This window comes from Triturus cristatus, chromosome 9, assembly GCF_964204655.1.
Source record: "Triturus cristatus chromosome 9, aTriCri1.1, whole genome shotgun sequence".
NCBI classification, from domain to species: Eukaryota; Metazoa; Chordata; class Amphibia; order Caudata; family Salamandridae; genus Triturus; species Triturus cristatus.
Genome location: NC_140592.1, coordinates 78959347 through 78983435, shown reverse-complemented (window position 1 = coordinate 78983435; position 24089 = coordinate 78959347). Strand labels below are relative to the sequence as shown.

Genomic DNA, 24089 nt, shown 5'->3' with positions numbered 1-24089 from the left:
GACTGGAAACCAAAATCTAGCTCACCAACACTAATACTCTTCATCTGTAGGGAACACAATGCTGCATGTATGCTGTGGAGGTTGCAGGCCTGCACTCATGACCAGTGGAAATGGAAGTGTAAACGGACCATCACAGTTCTGTGCCAGCATCCCACACTTCACATCACTGGCAGCTCTGCCTGTCCACCAATGCTAGCTACTTCCTTCCAATTTTAGATCCTTACATTTCCCACCAGTCTTGAGTTCTTCACACCGCTGACTAATATAAACTTCCCATACTGCCCATCATTGCCATATCTATTCACTGACACCCAGTGCCATCTACCTACACTACCCTCTTTTTCCACCTTGTCCCACTGGCTACTGGAGCTTACATCCCTTCCTAGATTTGCCACCCGACCATCACCTTATTTAGCCCATCTGTGGTGGCTTGTTACATTTCCCAACAGTATCTGCTTTGACCAGTACAAGCTACATTCCCAACCACTCACTTGATCCGCAAGGCATTTCTTATGCTGCCCACAGTACCTACTCCCCTCCCTGCCCACTAGTGCAAGCTTCTCGCTCTGCTCACCAGCTTCTGCCCCTTTCCCTTCCAATGGCCACCAGTTCTTCAGTATGTCACCATTACATGAGGAGTCAATACATCTCATGAGTTACATCAGGATTTTTTGCATCGCTGGCTAGTTTTCAGTTCTTTACTTCGCAGGTGGCCCAGCAACTCAAAATACCTTGAGCAGCTGTACTAATAAAAACACATTCACACGTTTATTACTACAGTGCAAAGGTCAAATTACAGTAAGTTACCAAAGTAGCATGAAAATCATTGTTTACTGCCGCACAAATGACTGCTGCACAAATTGTGTGCCGCAATTACATTTATACGAGGTAACAGCTCTCCTAATGTACATAAAGCACCTTAAGTAGGATAATACCTTACTTAGCAGATTCAACCCCTTGCATTATGGATTTGGCCAATTCCTTTTTTTTTTTAAACATATACACACAAAATAATCTATATATGCAGATGTGCAGAATGTAATATGCTATTTAAGCTTTGCCGATCATAACTAGTGGCCTCCTCTCATACTCATCAATGGTAATAAATAGCATATCACACTATGCACATGTTCATAGATCCATAGGAAGAGGATTTTTTGTTTTGCTAATAACTTTGGCACTGTTGAATAATATTCATGAAACTTAAAAAAAAAACTGTTTATCCACCTCAGCTCTTTCCTAGAAAAGATTTGGGGTTAAATGTCAATGTGGGCTGTGAAAAAAGGAGGGGTGCCAAAACGCAGTTTCCCCATGTACTTTCCATAGAGAAAATTAGATGATAAAGAAAAAACAGCTGAACAGAATTACACTAAGTTTAGCAAAAAGCTAGATCTTTATTCAGAAAACAGACTTTTTGTGATTTTGTCTAAATCTGTTCAGTATTTTTAAAGAAATTAAGTTTACAATAAACCGCTGTATAGACAGTTGGTTCCTAGGGAGTCCTGTGGGACCAGCAATTAAAAAAGAAAATTAACTGTCTGATTGGCTGAGCAAGCCATTTCTCTCATTGGTCATTTTGCTCCTGCTGAACCATGCTTGGGACCACGGGAGCGAGATGTCGGATTGGCAGGACGCAACATCAGAAGAAATGTTGCAGCAGCCATTACAGGACACAGGGACTGGATACCTGTGTCGTAAAAATGTCCAAAAATACCATATAAGGCGACCGAGAAGAGATCCCCTGGCCCTTTTAGGGGGAGGCACAAAATTGAAAAACAAATTTGTTTTGCCACAATCCTGCGGAGGACCAGGAAAATGAATCGCACTAAAAAGTGTGGTGCGTATCCTTGGAGAAGGGGAGTATGAGCTTAGGGCCTGGGCACCTATCGGTCACGGTTCATTGATTAGCATCTCTGGTACTTTTTAGTGACAGCACTGTATTTCCTTTGTTGTATTGTTCATATCGGGACAGATTCCCGAATGTATCAATTAGCTAGAACCAAAACATGCCTGCTTCAGCAGCACATTCTCTTCACACCTGGCTTGATGCACTACACCAGATGTGCCAAGGAGATTGATGGCTGACTCACCCGAAGCCTATATTGTGAATTTGGAGTATCTGAATCCTGTACGGTTTTGCTTTTTCTGCTTCATTCACGGTGGCTTTCTTTCTAGGAAAGGAACAGTACCAAGGGAAACATTGAACTTCACAGCGAGATAGGACATCAAGAGGGATTTGTTATGTGGCATGGCCTGTACCATCATTTAAAGTTCCTAGTAAATCTAATTTGATTGGCTATCTGGAAGGCATTTTCAACCAAGTCTGACTTGAAAGGTATTACAGGACGGGTAGCTTCTGTCTCAGAACTGCACTAAATAAGATAGCAGGGTTCTGGGGTGGAACAAACTCCTAGATCTAAACCCCAAAGATGTTTATAGGTCTTTGGCTATATTCCACTCATGTAGGTTGAGCTAGTCTCCCTCTAAGGGTCAGATAGGAGTTCATTGGTAGCAAATGTTGTGCACCAACATTTCCTAATTCCGGTTTACCTAACGTGCATCTCAGCAGCTTGGAGAGCATGTTTTCTACATCAAATGAGAACCAGTTTTGGTATTGGTACTTGCTCCTTGAGAGCCTTCTTCTAGTAAGAAGCAAACCTTAGAAGGACCATTTTTTTAAAAGAAGAAGAAATGGTTACTGTGGATATTACATCCCTGTAATTTTACCATATACCAGAACACAGTAATTACTGCACTTTCAGTGCCTTGTTATCGGCGCTGCCTTCTATTCCTAGAGACGCTGTTGTCTTCAGAGAAAATTGTGCAGTTAGATTACACAGTTAACTTGACAAAAATGTAGCACACTGGCTTTGCATTCATTTATTATGTTCTTTTTTCAGACTTCTAAAATGGATTATTGTTCCTACTCTGGAACATGCTCCTGTTCTACTTCTCCAAGAGCAGAACCGAATGCTGTACCTAGTGGAGAAGAGCCTTCACCCATTCCCCACCTCAGAAGTAGCAGGTGGACGAACACATACACTCCAAATTCTGATCCTGAACCAGAGCCCCTACATTCTACCAGAGTGGTTCATTCAAAGGCAATAAAGTCTTTGAGCGAACACAGAGCCGTCTTCTCCTAGGCTTTATAAGATTAGCTGTACGTGCTTCCGTAAAGCCTTTAAGTAATATGAAGTCTCCTTTATTGGTACAATATGTTGCTTCTTGGACTAAACCCAATTCAGAGCATCCAACATGAAACTACTTGTACATCAGGCTCAAAACACCCAAACTGAAGCTAGTTCTTGTTACGGGTAACTTTCCAGGGGAGTCTGTGCTCACTGAAGCCTTACGTATAGACAGAGTTCCTGTGCCACCTCTTCCATGGTCTATTTCGGAAGACAATGAGACTCACGGGCGCACAGAAAATCTACCTAAACTCACAACATAACTTAGAAAAAATTAAAGCAGCTTACAATTCATAGATTTGGGAAAATGTAAATGGCATGTTTGTGTAAATCCTCTCTTCATAGAGCTATTTCAGAAAAAGTCTTGGATTTACTCTTTGACAGTGCAACCTTGTCAGTGATTCTTCATTAGGCACCTTAAACCTGAACGCACGTGTGATCAGCGTAGAGCTAGAGGGCAGTATTAAAAATTAAAGTTCTTTAACCTGCTTTCGAATTTTGGTAGGTCTTCATTGTTTCTCAACTCTAATGGCCCTGCATTCCACCCTTGGATGAGAATGAAGTACACATTCAAGAGCATCTTTTGAAACTAGTCACTGCTTGCCAGCCCTAATCCATTTGGAGTGGATCGTCAAACCGTGCAAAGTTTAAGTCAAATCTACCAGTGAGCAATCTTCTCTAGATAATCCAGAAAAGATGGATGAAGGAACAGAATTGCATACTATCAGACGCTAAAAGTCAGGGAAATAGTCTTACCTTTTATCTCTCACAACCGCATTAGCTGCAGGTTCTGGATTCTTTAGAGATGGGACAGAGTATTCTTAGGGTCGCCCACAACAAGGGACCTTGTTCTCGGAATTCAACAAACAAACCCCGTTGAATGGTTAAGTTTAGTCAACCTGGTACATAAAAGGTGACCGAGTGAATAGTTCCAAGCATGAGCCATTTTTAACCAGCTCCATTTCACACTAATCTTTTTGAATAGCCAAAATTTGTTTTTTTCTGTAGAAATAAGATTAATTATCAAAATCACTTCTCATTTTTCCACACTACTGTCTGTAAACCATAGGATGACATGTTATCCACATTTAGTAATATTTTACTTGCCAGCTTCCCTGAAATATCACTTCTAAAGCATTAAGCTGTTCACTAGAGCATGTGGCACTTCACAAGCCTATCCTTTCACATTTTTCTCAAAATAAGTTTTACTACACACAAAGCTGCCTGTAATGCAGACCGCATTCTTCCCACAGTATACACTTGACTCACATCCTAAGATTATTCTACCTTTTTTACCAGTTGGATTTGTAGAACACATGGAAATATGACTAAACAGACCCACTAAAGGCTCAGCTGCCCTGTGTTTCAGGCTGTGCCTTCTTTGGTGTGACATCATACATTTGGTACTCTGTGACCGCTTAACTCACAGCCACCTGAATGTACAGTTTATTTGCCAGTATGCTGGATTTTTTGCTTCCTTCATTTCTATGATTGTGTCAGTGCTGTTTGTTGACATCAGACATTTCGTCTGTTATGTTTTTGATTCTTCCTTTAGCAACAGAATATTTACTGGAAATAATTGTGAAGAGTTGTACTAATTGATGCACTGTTTTCATGGGACAACTTCTCCTAGATGTACAACACTCAGCTTGTTGCCCCATATCCTGGTTTACTTGCACCTTACATAATTTTTTTCTTCATCATATCTTGCAGGTAAGCTTACCAGTGCCAGCAAACATGTCCTTTCTTCCCAGACCAGTCCGAACCTCTCTCCAAACAACAGCGGGCGCACTTCTCGTAGAGGTAGCATCAACAGCTTAAGCAGTGTGAGCTCCATTTTAGATGAAAAGGATGATGACCGAATCAGGTGCTGCCGACACTGCCAAGGCACGCTGCTAAAGCGGGAGGAGCAAATTGATGAGCGAGAGTACACTCCTGAAATTGTCAAATTTTACCAGGTACACCAATGATTTAAATAAATAAAAAGTCTGTGCCACGTTCTGTAAATTTGGGGAAGTGCCTCATTTGTTAGTTCATATCATGGCTTCCTTGGCTTATTTATCCATTTGGCACAAAAACATATTAGAAAGAATGCCAGGAAGTTTACTAAACTAGCTGCCCTGAAACACAAAATGTATGTGTCTTAATTAAGGTTTGCATACATGTTACTGTATGCATACATTTCAAGGTGTCGTAATGAAGCTGCTCTATAGGATCTGAATAAAAGATGTCAAGGAACAATAACAATACTTTTTGAGTTTCCCTTACATTGTACTTGTAACTAGAAAGCTATATTAGAATACCAATCTATAGCTGATTATATATGATGAATGAAGGAACTGTAGTCAGCTTGAATATTTGCAGAAGAAGTTACCGCTCATAGTAATTTGCTGAATTGATCTTGATTGTTTGACATGGCATCAAGGAATTCTTGTTTGTTTTCATGACTTGGGGAGATGGTGTTAGACACACACATGGCTAGTTAGGGACCAAGTAGTTAGGCTTGTGTTTGTTAAGTGTCAGACCTTCAAGTGCTGTTTTGGTTCAACTTCAACTCGAAAGATTACATCCTATGCTGGAGAGAAGCAGTGATGAGAAGTGACATTTTGCACGCAGTTTGTGTATGCATACATTTGTGCTGGGGTGTGTAATATTTCAAATAATCTTGTTTCATTTAGTGAAGATTTTCTTTAATTATGTTCTAGAAACTTCGACTGTGTATGGAAAAGGTAGACTTGAAGGCACCGGAATACATCAAGATGGCACAGTCGATAAAGTGAGCACCCTTATTCCATCAAGTTTGTTCATGCACTGTGTAGATTAACAAGACCTTTATATATGAAAATCATCTTCCAAGTGCATTAGAAATAAAGTTTGTCATCTCAAAATGGCAAATATGACAACCAGACTACCCAAAAAGTGTCTGGCATTTGGGTTCAAATCAAACAGGCTTTCAAACTTATTGTGATTCTGTGATCCCTGCAATTCCCACAAAATATAGATTATTATCCTCCGCTATTTGTGTAAATGCATGCCCACGTTGTGCCAAACAACACATTCCTTTTTAAAGGGTGTCCTATTTTGCTAGTATCACTTTTGTTGTTCACCTACACACCAAAGTTTCGGTATGAATGAAAAATAAACATAAACTTTTGGTGCTCCACCAGACAGCTATTATTTTGTGAATCTGGTGTAGCTTCCCTTCCTGTGCTGTATTCCTCCGCTGAGCTCAGAAAAAGCTGCTTGATAATACAAATAATGGTTTTGGGCCTCGGAAATAATAATTGTGACCTCAAGGCGCACAATGTCTCAAGGCATGCCTGCTATCTTCATATTTTATTTTTCTCTACAGGCTTTACAGCATTTGCTTAGTTGGGATCTTGCCAGGGGTGGAAATTGCTCAGGAACCAGTGTGGTTCCTCGTAGTATGCAGAAAAACAAGGCAGATACCAGTGCGGCGGTCCTACCTTTTGTAGCCCTTTCTGCGGAACACGGATAATCGCCCAGGGGGTTCGGTCAGAGGCTGGCAGGGAGCGTATCGGCATCAGTGCGCCCGGACACCATCTATGAGGAGAGTGGCCCTGGAGGTCCTTATGGGAAGAAAATGGTGTGCACACCAGCAACCAGGAGGCGTGAGATCTCTTTTGGGTGCCATCTTAAAGTAGAATACTTTAACTAAATTTCTCCGATTGGGCTATCCAACAGTGGACAAAAGATGCAAAGACTTCACACCCAGGATACCAAAATTAGGTTCACTGGGCAATGCCGTTTTGATTAAATTTTCAAGGGCACTGCATTATGATTTTCATCCAAGTCCATCAACAGTTGAACCTCTGAAATTGCCAGGCGAAAAAGATCCTCATTGCTCCAGACTGGTTGAGTCCATGGTCGTACCCAAACCTGTTAGAAATATCAGTCAAGTCACACAACAGGTTGCCATGAAAAATACACATATTCACCAGATTGCAACATCAAATATCAAATCCCCAAATCTGAGATCCTTGAATTTGGCAATTTCCGAGATCATAAAATATGAGATTATGAATATGCCCTATTTCATCCTAGGACATTTTATGTGGGGCTAAACACCCTTTTAAGTATAGTCAAAAAGAGAGAGACCCCTTGTACAGATCAAGGGAATAGGGTACTCTTCCAAGTAAAAACAAGAAATCTCTTGATCGTGTGGAAATGGGTAGAAACTCTAAGGTTGAATAAAGGGAATAGGAATATGTGTTTTTGTCTCTCCTAGCAGTCCCTTAATTGCACATAAATTGGCTAACTAAATTGACACACTGCAGTCATTATATACACAAATCGGTTAAAATGATTTCTTTACATTTATTTAATAGACACATACAATACATATATTCAAAAACTGTAATAATCCATGGTCCCTATAACATATTAGATCACAATATGTATTGCAACAAGGAAAGCTTCAAATTTATATTACACAATGACATAAACAAAATTTCTTGCTAAAAAAAAAAATTTTTAAAAACAAGCATTCAAATATATTGCATCATTCTGTTATGAACCCGCATGACAGAGAGAATACAGAGAACAATAAAAAGACACTACACTTTGTCATTTAGTACACATCCACTTTCAACTATTTCAAGGATTATACACTTGTGGGATCTGACTCAAATTATCGCTACAAGTGAGTGCCCGGTGCTTCGGATTGTGTCAATTCCTGTGCGTCGACGCGTTTCGATAGGCTGTATTTATGCCACTATCTTTATCAAGACCAATGATAGATTTTTCTCTCTTAATTCGCAAGTGGATAGAGGTTCCAGCTGAATATCTGTTTGTTGCTCTACTATATAGTAGGTGTCCACTGAAATAGACGGACAGTTTTCATGGAAAGCACACGATAAATTGTGGTCCTACGTGGAATCTTAGTTTTCTGATCTCAGAAACCGAAACGCAGAAACCGCATTACGGAAGTCTTCCTGCATGGACGCAAAAGCCTGCAGTGTTTGAGGGTATTTAAGAAACCCCGAGGACACTCCACCGACTGCGGGTCCTTTTTAAGAATTTGAGACCAATTAAAGAATCAAGAGGCCACTCTACATGCAGGATATTTATCAGCAACTACAACCAGGTATAAACGAAGGATAACATCAGTGGGGCCTATCCTACAGAAACAGCGGAGTATATTAAGAACTTATAACCGGCATGAATGATAAGATCAGAAAACTAAGATTCCACGTAGGACCACAATTTATCGTGTGCTTTCCATGAAAACTGTCCGTCTATTTCAGTGGACACCTACTATATAGTAGAGCAACAAACAGATATTCAGCTGGAACCTCTATCCACTTGCGAATTAAGAGAGAAAAATCTATCATTGGTCTTGATAAAGATAGTGGCATAAATACAGCCTATCGAAACGCGTCGACGCACAGGAATTGACACAATCCGAAGCACCGGGCACTCACTTGTAGCGATAATTTGAGTCAGATCCCACAAGTGTATAATCCTTGAAATAGTTGAAAGTGGATGTGTACTAAATGACAAAGTGTAGTGTCTTTTTATTGTTCTCTGTATTCTCTCTGTCATGCGGGTTCATAACAGAATGATGCAATATATTTGAATGCTTGTTTTTAAAAATTTTTTTTTTTAGCAAGAAATTTTGTTTATGTCATTGTGTAATATAAATTTGAAGCTTTCCTTGTTGCAATACATATTGTGATCTAATATGTTATAGGGACCATGGATTATTACAGTTTTTGAATATATGTATTGTATGTGTCTATTAAATAAATGTAAAGAAATCATTTTAACCGATTTGTGTATATAATGACTGCAGTGTGTCAATTTAGTTAGCCAATTTATGTGCAATTAAGGGACTGCTAGGAGAGACAAAAACACATATTCCTATTCCCTTTATTCAACCTTAGAGTTTCTACCCATTTCCACACGATCAAGAGATTTCTTGTTTTTACCTAAACACCCTTTTACCAGGGCTTGCGATTCCTTCAAATGGGAGAGGTTTTGCTTGTGGTGTCAAGAGAAACGGTGCAAACCTATGTCGGGAGATGATTCGACCATATCTATTAAGTTTGGCACAATCAAAAATGGTTTTGAAGCTTGAATCCTTTTCTGGATTCACATGCTGTGCATAATTCCGCCTTCTAGTAGTTGGGTCCGGAATTGTCTATGTTTTCCTTTTTTTGGGTCGCTGTCAACCACCATTTGGTGTCCGGTACGTCCCCTGTATGACGTCAGACGGCATCCTAGAGGTCAACGTGCGTGGTGGCCATCTTCAGATTCTTTTTTCTGCCTTTGGGTCTGGAAGCAAGACGGGAAGCTTCGAAGAAAAGTTTGTTTTTCCTGAAAGAACTTCAAGAAAAGAAGATCGTCATCGATAAGATCAATGATAAGAGATCGATCATTGACGCAGAGTCATAGTTAGAAGCAGAGCAGCCCTTTTTTCTCAACACCAGAGGACCACTCCGTGCCACAAATGGCGAGGTAAGGTCCATGGAGAAGACCCTTTTTAAATTCTGCCCAAAGTGCCATCACAAATACGCACAGCATGACCCACACACCGTGTGCAACCTCTGCCTACCCAAGGATCACCAGGACAAAGACTGTGAGGCCTGCACAGCATTCCTGACGAAAACTCTCAGGACACGCGGAAATCAGAGACAGGCCCACTACACCACAATGCCGATGCCAATGAAGAAACCTTCCATGGGGGAGAACAAAAAGATGATCGAAGGTCAGCCGCTAATAAAAGAAACCCACGGCACCCACCCAAGGGTTGCCGAAGAGGGGAAGTCGCACAAAACTCAAAAACCAAGGGTCGACGACAACAAACTCGCAAAAAAGGCCTTGACGACGAAAACTAACGTTAACGCCGAAAAGAAAAGGAGGACCCCGGCATCCAACACCGAAAGGTCCCTCGAATTTGAAAAGAAGACTTCGAGGAAGAGATGGCTGCTCTATTACAAAGAAAAAAGGAATTCGACCAATCATTAAAAGAGTATCGAATCCCTAAGTTTCCGGAAGTCAAACCAGAAACCGACGACGCCGAAGAGGCTGAAGACGCCAAAGAAGAGGAAGATGCTATCCTCCAATCATCACCAACGCCAGAACCTCGAGGCGAAGATCCCGAGGAATACGATAACGTACCGGAGGAAGAGGAAAATGAAGAAAACTATGAGGACAAATGGAACGATCTCGAGACCGAGAGGAGGAGATCTGCAACTATCCCTCGAAGGCATCTCCCCCATATGACATTGCCTCATACAATGAAATTGTTAAAAGGGCTGCAAACCAGTTTGGGGTGCCCCTAGAGGAAGAAAAAGGAGATACATGTTTCCTGTTGGATACCCTACCACCTGCAACGAGGGGAACACAATATTTACCCATGCTGCCAAGTATTCTGGACCAAGGAAAGGAAGCCTTAAAAGAGCCAGCGTCCAAAAGAGGGGTAATTCCTAGAGTGGAGAAAAAATATAAACCCTCTTCAAAGGACCCCAAATATATACAGGGAAATGTTATGCCAGATTCTATCATCGTAACAACAGCCAGAAGAAGAGCTAACGCAGTCTCCCAACACAGGACCTCCACCAGAAAAGGAGAGCAAAAGGATGGACTTGGTGGGCAGAAGAATGGAGAAAGAAGCAGCAACACAGTGGTGCATTGCCAACTCAAATGCCCTGCTGAACAGATATGGCCACCAACAGTGGGATGAAATGGAGCTGTTTATAAACAAACTCCCAGAGGAGGACAAGAAGAGAGCAAGAGCGGTGGTCCAAGAAGGAAAAAAACTTAGCGAATACCTGCCTAAAATTTGCACTAGATGCAGCAGATACCGCAAGAAGGCAAAGTACACGGGAACCATACTCCGAAGACATGCCTGGCTCAGGATTTCTGGATTAAAACGAGAAGTGCAGACATCAATTATCAACAGACCTCTTAACGGACAAGAGTTATTTTGCAAGGAAGTGGATGAATCCTTTCAACAGATCAAGAAGGATAATGAAACAGCTAGGACAATTGGGGCCCTACAACAAAGAGGATCTTTGAAAAGAGGAGGCTTCTCTAACAGAAAGACCACAGGAAGAGGCAGCTTCGGCCAAAACCAGCAGATGCCACAACAGTCTCCGGGGCAAAACACAAATCAACAAATGGGTCAACAATCTGGTTACCAGGGCTGGCAACAACAGAAGCAGCCCGTTTGAGGGCAAGGAAATGGCAGAGGAAGAGGTCAAACCTCAAGAGGGAGAGGTAATAGACCTAACTGACTTCCACACAAACAAGCATTTACAATGCAACGGTCTCGGCATTGTTAAAGTTAGAGCTATTGCCATTGCTCATGACAATGCCGTTTCTTTAAATGTTTTAAAAACAAAAAACATAAACAAAAATAATGTCATGAGCAATGCCAATAGCTCTAACTTTACCAATGCCGAGACCGTTGCATTGTAAATGCTTGTTTTATTATTACATTAACGCAAGGTTTGTAAACATCATAGAGATACGGTCGTCTTCGAAAGACCCAAAAAAGCCTTCTATGTAAAGAGCACCAATGTCACATAAAGGGAGTAACTCTCCCAGTGAAGGAAAGCAAATACATTTAATTGGGGGGGGGCAATGTAACTAATTACTTTTTCGCGTTTAAATGTGCTTCCAGGGCATCCGGCCTCATATAGTGTAAACAAGAACTCTCCCAATTGCTGGACTCGGTGGTACCCTTTTCCGTGCTGGGAGGCTGAAAGGCTGAGCAGGCGCCTTCACTGACTCGAATTTCAGGTTTGCACAAACATCTCTTTAGCAGCTGCATTGACCTACTGAGCTATCTCTAGAGCCCCTGGACCATTTGAGGTCTCAGATAAGGGTGCCTGGAGGGGTTGTACTTCGCTGCGCAGGATAAATCACAGGAACTCATCAGCTCAGAGATGGACGGAGGATTTACAGACCAACAGAACTCATCAGCTCAGTAGATGGACGGGGAACTTAGAGACCAACATAACTTATCAATGCAAGTGAGGGGCGGGGGCTTACAGACCAAGAGAATTTATCAGCTGTAGACAGTGAAGAAGAACTTACAGACTTACAGACCTCATCTGCTTAGGAGAGGGAAGGAGGTCTTACAAACAAATAGAACTCATCAGCCGAGGAAATTAGTATTTACAGACCACCAGGAATCATCGGCTTCTATGAGTCGTATAGAGTGGTCAACAGCGCCATCTGCAGGAGAGGGAAGAGAGGGAATTTAGGACTTATAGAGCAACAGCACTAAGCAGCTCAGGTGGGACGTAACAGAACTCATCAGCGCAAGACAAGAAAGGAGGAATTCTCCGAAGAGAACTCATCAGCTCCACTTGAGAGAAGGAAATTACTTAAACCGAGCAAGTTCAGCTAAGGGGGGGGGGGGGTACAAAGACCAGCTGAAGGCTTCAGGTCTGCTGAGAAGAGGAAACGCGGACTTCGATAGCATCAGAGCTGGCATCGCCTGAGAGCGCAGGCAGGGGGGCTTAAAGCAAACAGGACTCATCGGCTGCGCTAGGGAGAAAGGAGGAGACGCGCCGGCCTCATCGTCTCAGTGCAGGAGAGGGACTGGCTGGGCTGTGCAGAGCAGCGGCTCCCACCGCACACCTGGGGAGAGGGGCTCAATGGGGGGGTGAGGGGGGGGGGGGGTGGTGAATGCACCACATCAGCACAGAACAGCAAGGGGTGGAGGGAGTTTAGACGGACCAATGACGCTCGTCAGCACAGCTGGGGTGGGCACGGCTGCACCGATCAGATGTCGTCCGCACAGCTGGGCTGGCTACAGGGAGAGAAGAGCAGCAGAGCTCACAGTACCGCGAAGGAGAGGAGGCTGCGCGAGGCCACACGGTGCCACACCTCGGAGAAAGGCAGCGTCCTTTTCGGATTCGGGGGCGTGTTTTGCTGTTGTCTCCTCCTTGAGACTTCTCGCAAAAAACACGCCCCCCGATCCGAAAAGGACGGGGCCTGTTTGGAATGACTGACCTCTTCTCCAGTGGCTGGCCAGTATTTACGAGGCCAGCCAATGGAGAACAGGGGAGAAGAGGGGCGGGTTAAAGCCCCTCTTCTCCAAGTCATAAAATCTCCGACTTCCGGTTCTGCCTTTCGGCAGACCGGTAGTCCTCGACCTAAAAAGGACCCACACAGAACACCAGTTGGGGGAAGATTATCCCTTTTCCACAACAATTGGGAAGGGATCACAACGGACAAATGGATATTACATTTGGTACAACACAGATATTGCATAGAGCTGACAAAGACACGACCTGCAAATCCACCAAGGATAAGAAAATTATCCAAATCAGAACAAACACTGCTAAACGCAGAGATCAAAGAACTGTATCTAAAACAGGCAATAGAGACAGTAGCAAAACAGGAACGGCACAAAGTAAACTACTCACCATACTTCCTTGTACCAAATCAAGACCTAACGCTGAGACCAATTTTGGACTTAAGATTCATAAACAAGTTCATACAGACACAACACTTCAAAATGTGTACCCTTCAAGAAATAATCCCACAAATCCAAAGAGGAGATTTCCTAGCAACAATAGACCTCAAAGACGCTCATTTACATATTCCAATGAACAAAAAACACAGAAAGTACCAAAGATTCCTACACAACGGAACACACCACCAATTCAAGGTACTCCCGTTCGGAATAAAATCGGCTCTACGGGTGTTCACAAAGTGTTTGGCCGCAGTGGCCGCCTACCTAAGAAAAACAAAATCCATGTATACCCCTATCTGCACAATAGGCTAATAAGGGGACGTACAAAACAAGTATGCCACAATCGGGTTCAGAAGACAATCCAAACACTTCAAAGTCCAGGTTTCTCAATAAACCACAAAAATCATCAACAAACCCAGAAAGGGAAAATACCTTTTCTGGGGTCGAGGCTAAATACAAAGAACACATAGGCTTATCCCACACAGAACAGAATACAAGCTATCTACAAAGAAACATCCCTCTACCAGAAGGAATAGTCTCTGACAGTGAGGAGGGTAATGAAACTTATGGGGATGATGGCATCATGCATCCCACTTATCCCTTATACTCGCCTATACATGCGACCATTCCAAGAATGAATCACCAACAGCTGGTCACAAGCCACAGGGAGTTGGGAAGATCTAGTGGTTGTTACACAAAGGATACGAGCAGAGACACAATGGTGAGCATCCAACAACATAGCACAGGGGAGACCTTTCAGGAACACAATTCCTTCTGTGACGATCACCACGGATGCATCCCTCAACGGTTGGCGAGCACATCTGAACCAACTACAGATTCATGGGCGATGGAGCGAAGAAGACTCCATAAAACACATCAATTTCTTAGAAATTAAAACTGTTATTCTGGCACTCAAAGCATTCCAGAAACAGTTTCAAGGGAAGACCATCCTAATACAAACAGACAACACAACTACAGTGTTTTACCTGAACAAACAGGGTGGACCGAAATCCTTTCCTCTGAGCAAACTTGCGCAAGAAATCTGGCAATGGGCAATACCACAGCAAATCAATCTGCAAACAGTACATCTACCAGGGGTGGACAGCGTCACAGCAGACTGGCTAAGCAGACAAAACAGTTGCTCACACGAATGGGAACTAAAGCAAACAACAATACAATACCTGTTCAACACCAGTGTTGGATCTCTTTGCAACAATGCAGAACAAGTAATGCCGGAACTTTGCATCCAGGTTTTCACACCACCTGTCAAAGGGAAATGCGCTTTCACTCAATTGGTCTCAGATATTTGTCTACGCCTTTCTACCAATTCCCCTAATACAAAGAGTACTACAAAGAGCAAGAAAACCAGGAACAAATATGATTCTCATGGCCCCCGTTGGCCAAGACAGACATGGTACTCAACTCTCCTAGAACTCTCCAAAGGAGAAATGATCAGGATCAAGGAAGACATAGACCTGCTAACAGTGCAACAGGGCCAAATCTTTCACCCAGAACCAGCGATGCTACAACTAGCGGCCTGGCGTTTGAATACATAGAATTTGGACACCTCAAACTGCCGTCCAGAACCATGGAGATTCTAAAGGAGGCAAGAAAACAGTCGACAAGGAAATGCTATACAGCTAAATTGAAAGCGATATACCACATGGTGCACCGCTAACAACAATACTAATACAATAAATACGCAGGAAACAGTTGTCACATATCTTACCTACCTTTTAGACAGCAACATACATTTTTCCAGCCTAAAGGTACACTTCGCAGCCATAGTAGCATACACAAGAGGAAAAACATGCAAAAGCTCCTTTACTAGACCACTCATCAAAAGTTTTTTGGAAGGAGCAAAAAGAATGGCTCCACCAAGAACTGCTCCTGTACCAACATGGTGCTTAAATACAGTGCTGCCTCAACTAATGGGAAAACCGTTTGAACCCATGCATACAGCGGATATCAAACATGTTACTCTCAAAACACCATTTCTCATTGCAATAACATCACTACGGAGAGTAAGTGAACTACAAGCATTAACTATACAAGAACCCTAATTACAAATCCACTAGGATAAGGTAATTTAAAAACTAACCCACAATTTTTACCAAAGGTGGTAACTAAGTATCACTTGAACCAAAACATCATCTTGCCAGTTTTCTTCAAGGAACCAAAAATGAAGGCAAAAAAAGCCTCCATACCCTGGAAGTAAGGAGAGCTCTACTTTACTATCTACAAAAAACAGAACAAGTAAGAGAAACAAAACAGTTGTTTGTTGCTTATTCCCCTACTAACACAGGATCAGCTGTCACTAAAGCAACCATTGCAAGATGGATAGTACAAGCTATACAAACAATGCTATACCAATACCAAAAAAGAACTAACAATAGAACTAACAGCTCACTTCACTAGGAAGAAAGGAGCAACGCTAGCTTTCATGGCAAATGTACCCATCAATGCCATCTGCGCAGCAGCAACATGGGCATCACCACACACATTTACAAAGCATTATTGTGTGGATATACAAATGAATAAGGAAGCTCAAATTGGACAAAGGGTACTTCAACACATTGTTTGCTAAGTCTTTCTCTCAACACAGCCTCCCAAACCCGTGAGAAACCGCTACATAATCTGATGCACAGCATGTGGATCCAGAAAAGGATTCATGCTGCAAAACGAAATGGTTACTTACCAGTAGGAGTAGTTTTGCTTGAAGAGTTTTCTGGATTCACATGCAACCCACACAGTCTTCCCCTAGAAGAAACACAAACAGGTGGGGAAACAAAGTACAACTTTCAAATCTCTAAATAAGTACCATCAAAAGGATTAAACAGCATAACAACAGAGAAAATAATCCGAAGATGACCACCACGCACGTCGACCTCCAGGATGCCGTCTGACTTCATTCAGGGGACGTACCTGACACCAAAAAAAAATAATAAGACAACAATTCCGGACCCAACCACTAGATGGCGGAATGATGCACAGCATGTGAATCCAGAAAACTCTTCAAGCTGCAAAACTACTGCTACTGGTAAGTAACCATTTCGTTTTCTATCAGTCACCCTTGCAACTGTATTAGCTCACAATGAGGTTCTAAGTAAAAATCCTGAAAAGGGCAGAAGAAAGCCTCCAACTTTGGGCGGCTTAAAGTTATCCGGTCAAAATTAATGGGTCTATCTTTTGTAATAATACACATGAATTCATCGCAGCATCTATCTTGTTAGACTGCCTTTCCAACGGCTATTTCTTCAGCTTGTAGGTTTAGTGAAATGTTCGTCCTTTCAGCAGTTAAACCCGTTACTGCGTTCCAACTAAATATTGGAATTGAGAACCTTCTTTCCTCCTTAAAGTGGTATCATAATGTAATAGTAACCAGACAGTTACTCTCCCAGTTTTCTTTAGCCATATCTCTTCACCAGCACAGCATTGCTCACACTATCTGAAAGTCACGAGAGTTCTGTACTTTCGTCTAGACAGAACAAAACCCTTGCACAAATCTAACCAACGTTTATCAAATGTGATCATGATCAGTGGTCTAGACACCTCAAAACAACCTATCTTGTTGATTTGTATCTTGCATATAATTTAATTTTTTATTGTTTTTTTTTAAACAGAGTATATTGATATGTGTACAAATTACATACATTCTAAGAGATGAACAAATCAGAATGCAAAGCGAGCTTATCAGATTTATATAAAACATGCTAACATTCCTTGGCTATACTGAGTAGACTACTTACATTTGCAACTGGTTCAGATATGTAACGTGGTACATAGATACGCATCAGACAGTTTTATCCCTTGGACACCATTATTCAGACCCAGTTGGTGTGTTTTGCTTCTGCTTGTGTAGATATTGCAGTAGAGGTTCCCAAATATCAGTGGGTCTGGAAGCAGCGGGGAGCTCTTCCGCATACAGTGCCAATGTGTCACGGTAATAAACCATATCTTTGACCCATAGATCAGAGGAGGGGCTCAGTTTTCTCTCCCAGGTCAGCGCCACCCTTCTTTTTGCCAGTAGCTTTTTTTATTAGTCTGCTTAGCTTTCCTTTCAGGAGTGGTACCAAATGCAGTATGCATATCTGGGGAGTGAATTGAAGCATATCATTGTTATTAGTTGGTTAAAAACCCCTTTCCCTGCAGCCCCAGAACCCATTTCACTAGAGCAAAAGCAGCTACCGCAGCCTGGCTAAGAAATATTCCTACCAGTCTAGTAATTTATTATTGTTAAGTTAATTAAAACCATAACAAATGAGCATCTCATTGATACTTAATCAAATCAGAAGTTAAAATGAAGAACACATTATAAAATCTGGCAGTGCAAAATAAAGTGTCAATTGCCAAGCAACATTTTTGGTAAATGACCGAATATATCAAAGTAGTATTAATGCCAGAGAAAAAGTGCAAAAGGCAGTAACAGAATATCACAATGTTACTTCAGATGCCATCACCTGGCTTTCATCAAAGTGCATTTTTACTGTGGCAACAAAAAGATTACTTTTGATTTCTCCAACAGCTGTCACTGAGTACTACACGAGAGTACCTTATAAGAGTTGGAAGATTAAAGAACTATTACAAGCTACACATGACTGGTATGCCAATAGCGTAATGATGTTTGTTTATAACGTGCTAAGAAGTAGGTTGGGTTGTCAACGTCTTTCGGTTTGTTGATCGTTTGTAGCATTGAAACTTTATAAAAATATATTTACACAATTCCAATTTATTTGCAAAATACCTTAAAATAGTTGCCCCATAAGAGATGTAACTATGAGGGGTTGTAAATTGCGTAAAGAACACTGACAAGGGTAAAGAATTTGTATCTGAAAGAAACACGTTCGTTAGATTTCTCACCTTAGAATATCCCCAGGCGTCAGGCTGGATCCGGAAAGATTATTCGTCAGCAATACCCTTGCACGTCGTTAGGCGTCGGCTCCGCGTCCGTCGTCTGCGTCGTGATCGCCGGGATGACGTCGTCGGAGTACTTAGACGCCGCCCTCGCGCGCTGACATCAGTTCTTCTTTTTTTCCGCGCCAGTAAGCGCCGATCCGGGAAGAGCATACCCGTTTAGTCATTTTTTTACTAAACTTTTTTGAACTCTTTTGGTTCCATTCTTCGTCGACCTCGACTCTGGTGCCGATAGGGATGCCTGGCTTCAAAGCTTGTGACACCTGTCACCGACTGATGTCGGTCACGGATCACCACCGCCGGTGCCTCTATTGCCTTGGGGCCGACCATGATGCCGAGTTGTGCCTCGACTGCTGGGCCTTGACTTCGAAGGCTAGGCGGGAGCGGTCCCGCAAGCTGCTCGAGTTCCGACAGTCGGCTCCGCGCCGCTCAAGGTCCCGGTCGAGGAGGAGGTCGAGGGACCGGTCGCGGAGCCGCAGCCATCACCGTTCGTCGGGGTCGAAGTCTTCGCGATCCGGTAAGTCGAAGCATACCAAGAAGTCGAAGAGGCGACCTCGCTCTTCGGGCTCCCCTCGCCAGTCACGCGACTCGGCTGAGGGTTCGGGTGGCACCACCCGCGCGGCTCCGTCGGAGCTGCAGGAGTCCCGTCCGACCCCATACCCTCCGGTCCCTGGGTCTGATGCGACTCCGGCGGAGGTCAGGGACTTCCTCGTGGCCATGAGGAACCTGGCTCCACCGTCGACGCCTGCCGGCGCGCCTTCGGGCCCCGCAGGCTCGACTGGGAGGCCTAGCGAGCCGGCGGCCCCGGCGCCGTCGTCGACTCCGGTCCCGACGCCGTAGGCCCCCGGGCGATCCAGGCCTGGATCCCAGTCGGCGCCAGTCGACCTCACGACCCCTCCGCCGACTCCTCCAGTGCCGCCCCCGGCGCCGCCTTTGGATGACGCCGTTCCCCGGATTAGTCCCGGTCCGGGCCCGGCGTCGGAGCAGCGCCGCATGCGACGCCGATGGGTGACAGGTTCATCTTCCGCCCGGCTCCGATCCTTCCACCTATATACCAGGAATCGGATGACGGTGATGACTGGGAGGAGTCTGAGGACCCTCTGGCCCGGCAGGGCCAGTTATCCCAGGACTGGGCAGACAAACTGGGGGATTCCAGTGGTCTTGACACCTCCCCTGACACTGGCTTCATCTCTCCTCCGACCGTGGCTTTGGAGGAAGGTGCTACATTTTCTGTGGTGCTGCGCAAGGCGGCCGAAGCCCTTGGGCTGGAGCTGCCTGCGTTGGCTGTGAGGACTAATCTCCTCACTGAAGTGCTTCAACCGTCAGCAAGCTCCTCGGAGCCTCTGCTGCAGTTCAATGAAGCACTGAGTGACGTTCTGAAAGGCACCTGGTCCAAGCCCTCCACAGTTCCTCCTGTGGACCGGAACGTGGCCCGGCGCCACCGCCCTGCACCGGGCGACCCCAGTTTTCTGTTGTTGCACCCCACACCCGAGAGCCTGGTTATCCAGGCCTCTACCTCCCAGACCTCCTTCCCGTCCGCTCCCCCGGATCGGGAATCCAAAAGGTTGGAACAGTTTGGGAAGAAACTGTTCTCCTCCCTTAGTTTGGGGTTGCAGTCTATCAACACCGCTTGCCTTTTAGACCGTTACTCCCACTCCCTGTGGGATACGGTGGAGGACGTGCTGCCCCAGTGTCCGGAGGAGGCTCGGACACGGCTCGCCCAGGCTCTTGCCGAGGGGCGGGATGCGGCACGGCATGCAATCCGATGTGGACTGGACACAACGGACTCGCTAGGCAGGGCAATGGCGACCACAGTGGCGATTCGTCGCCACGCCTGGCTGAGGTCCACAAGTTTCTCCGGGGGTGTCCAGAGCACCCTCATGGACATGCCCTTCGATGGCAGTCGCCTTTTTGGCGACAAAGCGGATAGTGCGCTGGAGCACTTTAAGGACTCCAGGGCTACGGCCAAGTCCTTGGGCCTCTCGGCCCGCGCCCGCAAACTTCCGCTTTTCGCCCCTTTCGTGGCCAAGGAAGGGGCGCCCCCTCACGCACGTTTAGCTACAGGCCGCACAACCAACTTCAACACAGTCACAGACGTGGATTCCGCCGAGGCGGAGCAGGGGGACAACGAGCCGGTCCGTCCACATCTACCCCAGCAGCATATGCCTCAAAGCCCTCCTAGTCCGAGCTTTCAGGCCCATTCCACGCCAGTGGGAGGCAGAGTTCGCCATCACTGGCGTACCATCACATCGGACAGGTGGGTGCTGCAAATCGTCCGAAGGGGCTACTCCCTCCCCTTCGAGGTGACCCCTCCAGCCATGCCACCGGATTTGGGGGGATCACTTGCAACTTCTGCTGGAGGAAGTTTCGGCCCTCTTGGCCAAGGGGGCCATTGAGCGCGTTCCTGGTCCAGAATTAGGTCGTGGTTGTTATTCCCACTACTTTCTGGTTCCCAAGAAGGGCAAAGGGGGCCTATGCCCGATCTTGGACCTCAGGAGCGTCAACGTCTTCCTCCGGAAGGAGAAGTTCAAGATGCTCACCTTAGCTCAGGTTCTGGCTGCCCCAGACCCTGGAGACTGGATGGTAGCGTTGGACTTGCAGGATGCTTATTTCCATATCCCCGTACTGCCGGCCCACCGGCGTTACCTGCGGTTCACGGTGGGCCAAGAGCCTTTTCAGTTTACCGTGCTCCCCTTCGGCCTCACCAGTGCCCCTCGGGTGTTCACGAAAGTGATGGCGGTGGTCGCAGCTCATCTGCGCAGATTAGGGGTTCCAGTATTCCCCTATCTCGACGACTGGTTGTTGAAGGCGGGCTCGCCCCAGGCAGTCGTCTCGCACCTCCAGACTACGGCCGACCTCTTGCATTTGCTGGGGTTCTCCATCAATGTGCCGAAGTCGCATCTGAGTCCCTCCCAGAAGCTCCTCTTCATCGGAGCGGGTCTGAACTCGGCACAGTTCCGGGCCTATCCTCCGGAACAGCGGGTCCGGGATCTTCAGGCTCTGATTCCCATCTTTCGGCCTCTATCCCGGGTTTCGGTCAGATTGGTGCTGCGTCTTCTGGGTCTGATGGCCTCCTGCATCCTGTTGGTGCATCACGCCAGATGGCGGATGCGAGCTCTGCAGTGGGACCTGAAGTTTCAGTGGGCCCAGCATCGGGGCAACCTGTCCGACCATGTCTTGATCTTGGAGGGCACTGCAAGACAGTTGCAGTGGTGGCTCACGGACAGCGATTGGGTCAGTGGCAGATCCCTCTCCCTACCCCAACCGGAGCACGTAGTAATGACGGATGCGTCCCTCCTGGGATGGGGGGGCCACATGGGAGAGGCGGAGATCAGAGGACTCTGGTCTCCGGCGGAGTCTCGGCTCCAGATCAACCTTCTGGAGCTGAGGGCGATCCGACTTGCACTGAAGGCATTCCTTCCCTCTGTCCGGGGAAATGTAGTGCAGGAGTTCACGGACAACACCACCGCCATGTGGTATTGCAACAAACAGGGCGGGGTGGGGTCGTGGACCCTTTGTCAGGAGGCTCTGCGCCTCTGGACATGGCTGGAACATCAGGGCATCACCCTGGTGGTTCAACATCTGGCGGGATCTCTGAACGCCAAAGCAGACTAACTCAGCCGCCGGTGCATGATGGATCACGAATGTCATCTGAACTCGGATGTGGCGCAAGGCCTCTTTCGGCAGTGGGGAGAGCCATGGTTAGATCTATTCGCCACCGAAGAGAACGTGCAATGTCAGCAGTTCTGCGCGTTGGAGTTTCCAAGGCGGCACTCGCTCGGAGACGCTTTTCGTCGCGAGTGGAGTTGCGGTCTGTTGTACGCCTTTCCACCTATACCACTTCTGCCCAGAGTGCTGAAGAAGATCAGGCGCGACCGTGCCCAAATCATCCTGGTGGCTCCGGATTGGGCACGAAGATACTGGTATCCCGAGCTACTCAGTCTATCGATCGATCCCCCAATCCGCCTGCCTCTTCAGCAGGACCTTCTGTCGCAGCAGCAGGGGACGGTCCTCTACCCGAACCTGTGCAGCCTCCACATCCATGCGTGGAGATTGAGCGGCGACAGTTGATGCCATTTGACTTGCCTGAAGTCTGTAATGTTCTGGCAGCCAGGCGTCCCTCCACAAAATCGGTATACGCCTGCAGGTGGAACAAATTTGTGGCATGGTGCACAGCAAAGGCTGTGGATCCCCTTTCCACCCCTCTTTCTGAGGTTCTCCTCTTTCTTTTTTCCCTGGCCCAGCAGGCCTCTGCTCTGGGTACCCTTAAGGGATATCTTTCAGCTATTTCTGCTTTCTTACGGCTTCCTGATCAGCCTTCTCTTTTCAAATCCCCTGTTGTTTCTCGATTCTTTAAGGGCATTACTCACATGTTTCCTCCTGTCCCTTTCGTAATGGCTCAGTGGTATTTGAATCTAGTATTGACCTATCTGATGTGTGCTCCCTTTGAACCACTTCATAATTGCCCCCTTCGTCTTCTGACTCTTAAGACTGCTTTCCTGGTTGCCATCACCTCTGCTAGAAGGGTGAGTGAGCTCCAGGCTCTCTCTTCTAAGCCTCCTTTCCTTTCCGTCCATCCGTTGTTCTCAGGACTCGTCCTTCCTTTCTCCCTAAGGTGGTAACTGCCTTTCACATCGGACAGTCTGTTACACTGCCCACCTTCTTTCCGCCTCCGTATCCCTCGAAAGAGGAAGAGAGGCTCCACCGTCTGGACCCAAAACGGGCGCTGTCCTTCTATCTGGACCGCACCAAACAGTTCCGAGTGGATGACCAACTCTTTGTTGGCTACGTGGGCACTAAGAAGGGGCGGGCAGTGCACAAGCGAACCATCTCTCGGTGGGTTGTTTTATGTATCAAGGCCTGTTATTCCTTAGCTAAAAAGGAAACTCCTGTAGGGCTGAGGGCCCATTACACTCGGGCCACAGCGGCGACCACTGCTCTGGGCCGGGGAGTCCCCTTGCAGGACATTTGTCAGGCAGCAACGTGGGCCTCGCTGCACACGTTTGCCAAACACTATTGCCTGGACAGCCAAGTCCGGAGAGACGGCTTCTTTGGCCGTTCTGTTCTCGAGGACTTTCTGGTGTGATCTTAGTTCGCAGACCCAACACCGGGGTTGGTATTGCTGGGGTATCTATTCTAATGTGAGGAATCTAACTAACGTGTTTATTTCAGATGAACAAGTTACTTACCTTCGGTAACGATATATCTGTAAGAAACATTAGTTAGTTAGATTCCTCACCGCCCCACCCATCCTCCCCGTTCTGCGAACCGATATCTAGGGTTGAGGCCATCCCTTTCAGGGCCCTAGAATTTTTGGCACCAGTGTCGGTCTCTTGCATGGCTCTGCGTTTCTGGCGCGGAAAGCTATGTACAAGAACTGACGTCAGCGCGCGAGGGCGGCGTCTAAGTACTCCAACGTCATCCTGGCGATCACGACGCCGACGACGGACGCGGAGCCGCAGACGACGCATAGCGACTGTGAGAAGTTGGCCTGATGTATGATGTCACTAGTTCTAGTGTACACCTTTTAT

The 24089-nt window shown here is 45.8% G+C and overlaps 1 protein-coding gene across 2 annotated transcripts in view; it reads left to right on the top strand.

Moving 5' to 3' along the window:
- RBSN (rabenosyn, RAB effector) overlaps positions 1-24089 on the top strand; it is a 189437-nt gene that overhangs the window by 105466 nt on the left and 59882 nt on the right. For both annotated transcript variants that reach the window (XM_085624454.1, XM_085624455.1), the window contains 2 exons: positions 4902-5146; positions 5894-5964. In XM_085624454.1, coding sequence (XP_085480580.1) covers positions 4902-5146; positions 5894-5964 — 316 coding nt within the window. The remainder of the gene's footprint in view (positions 1-4901; positions 5147-5893; positions 5965-24089) is intronic.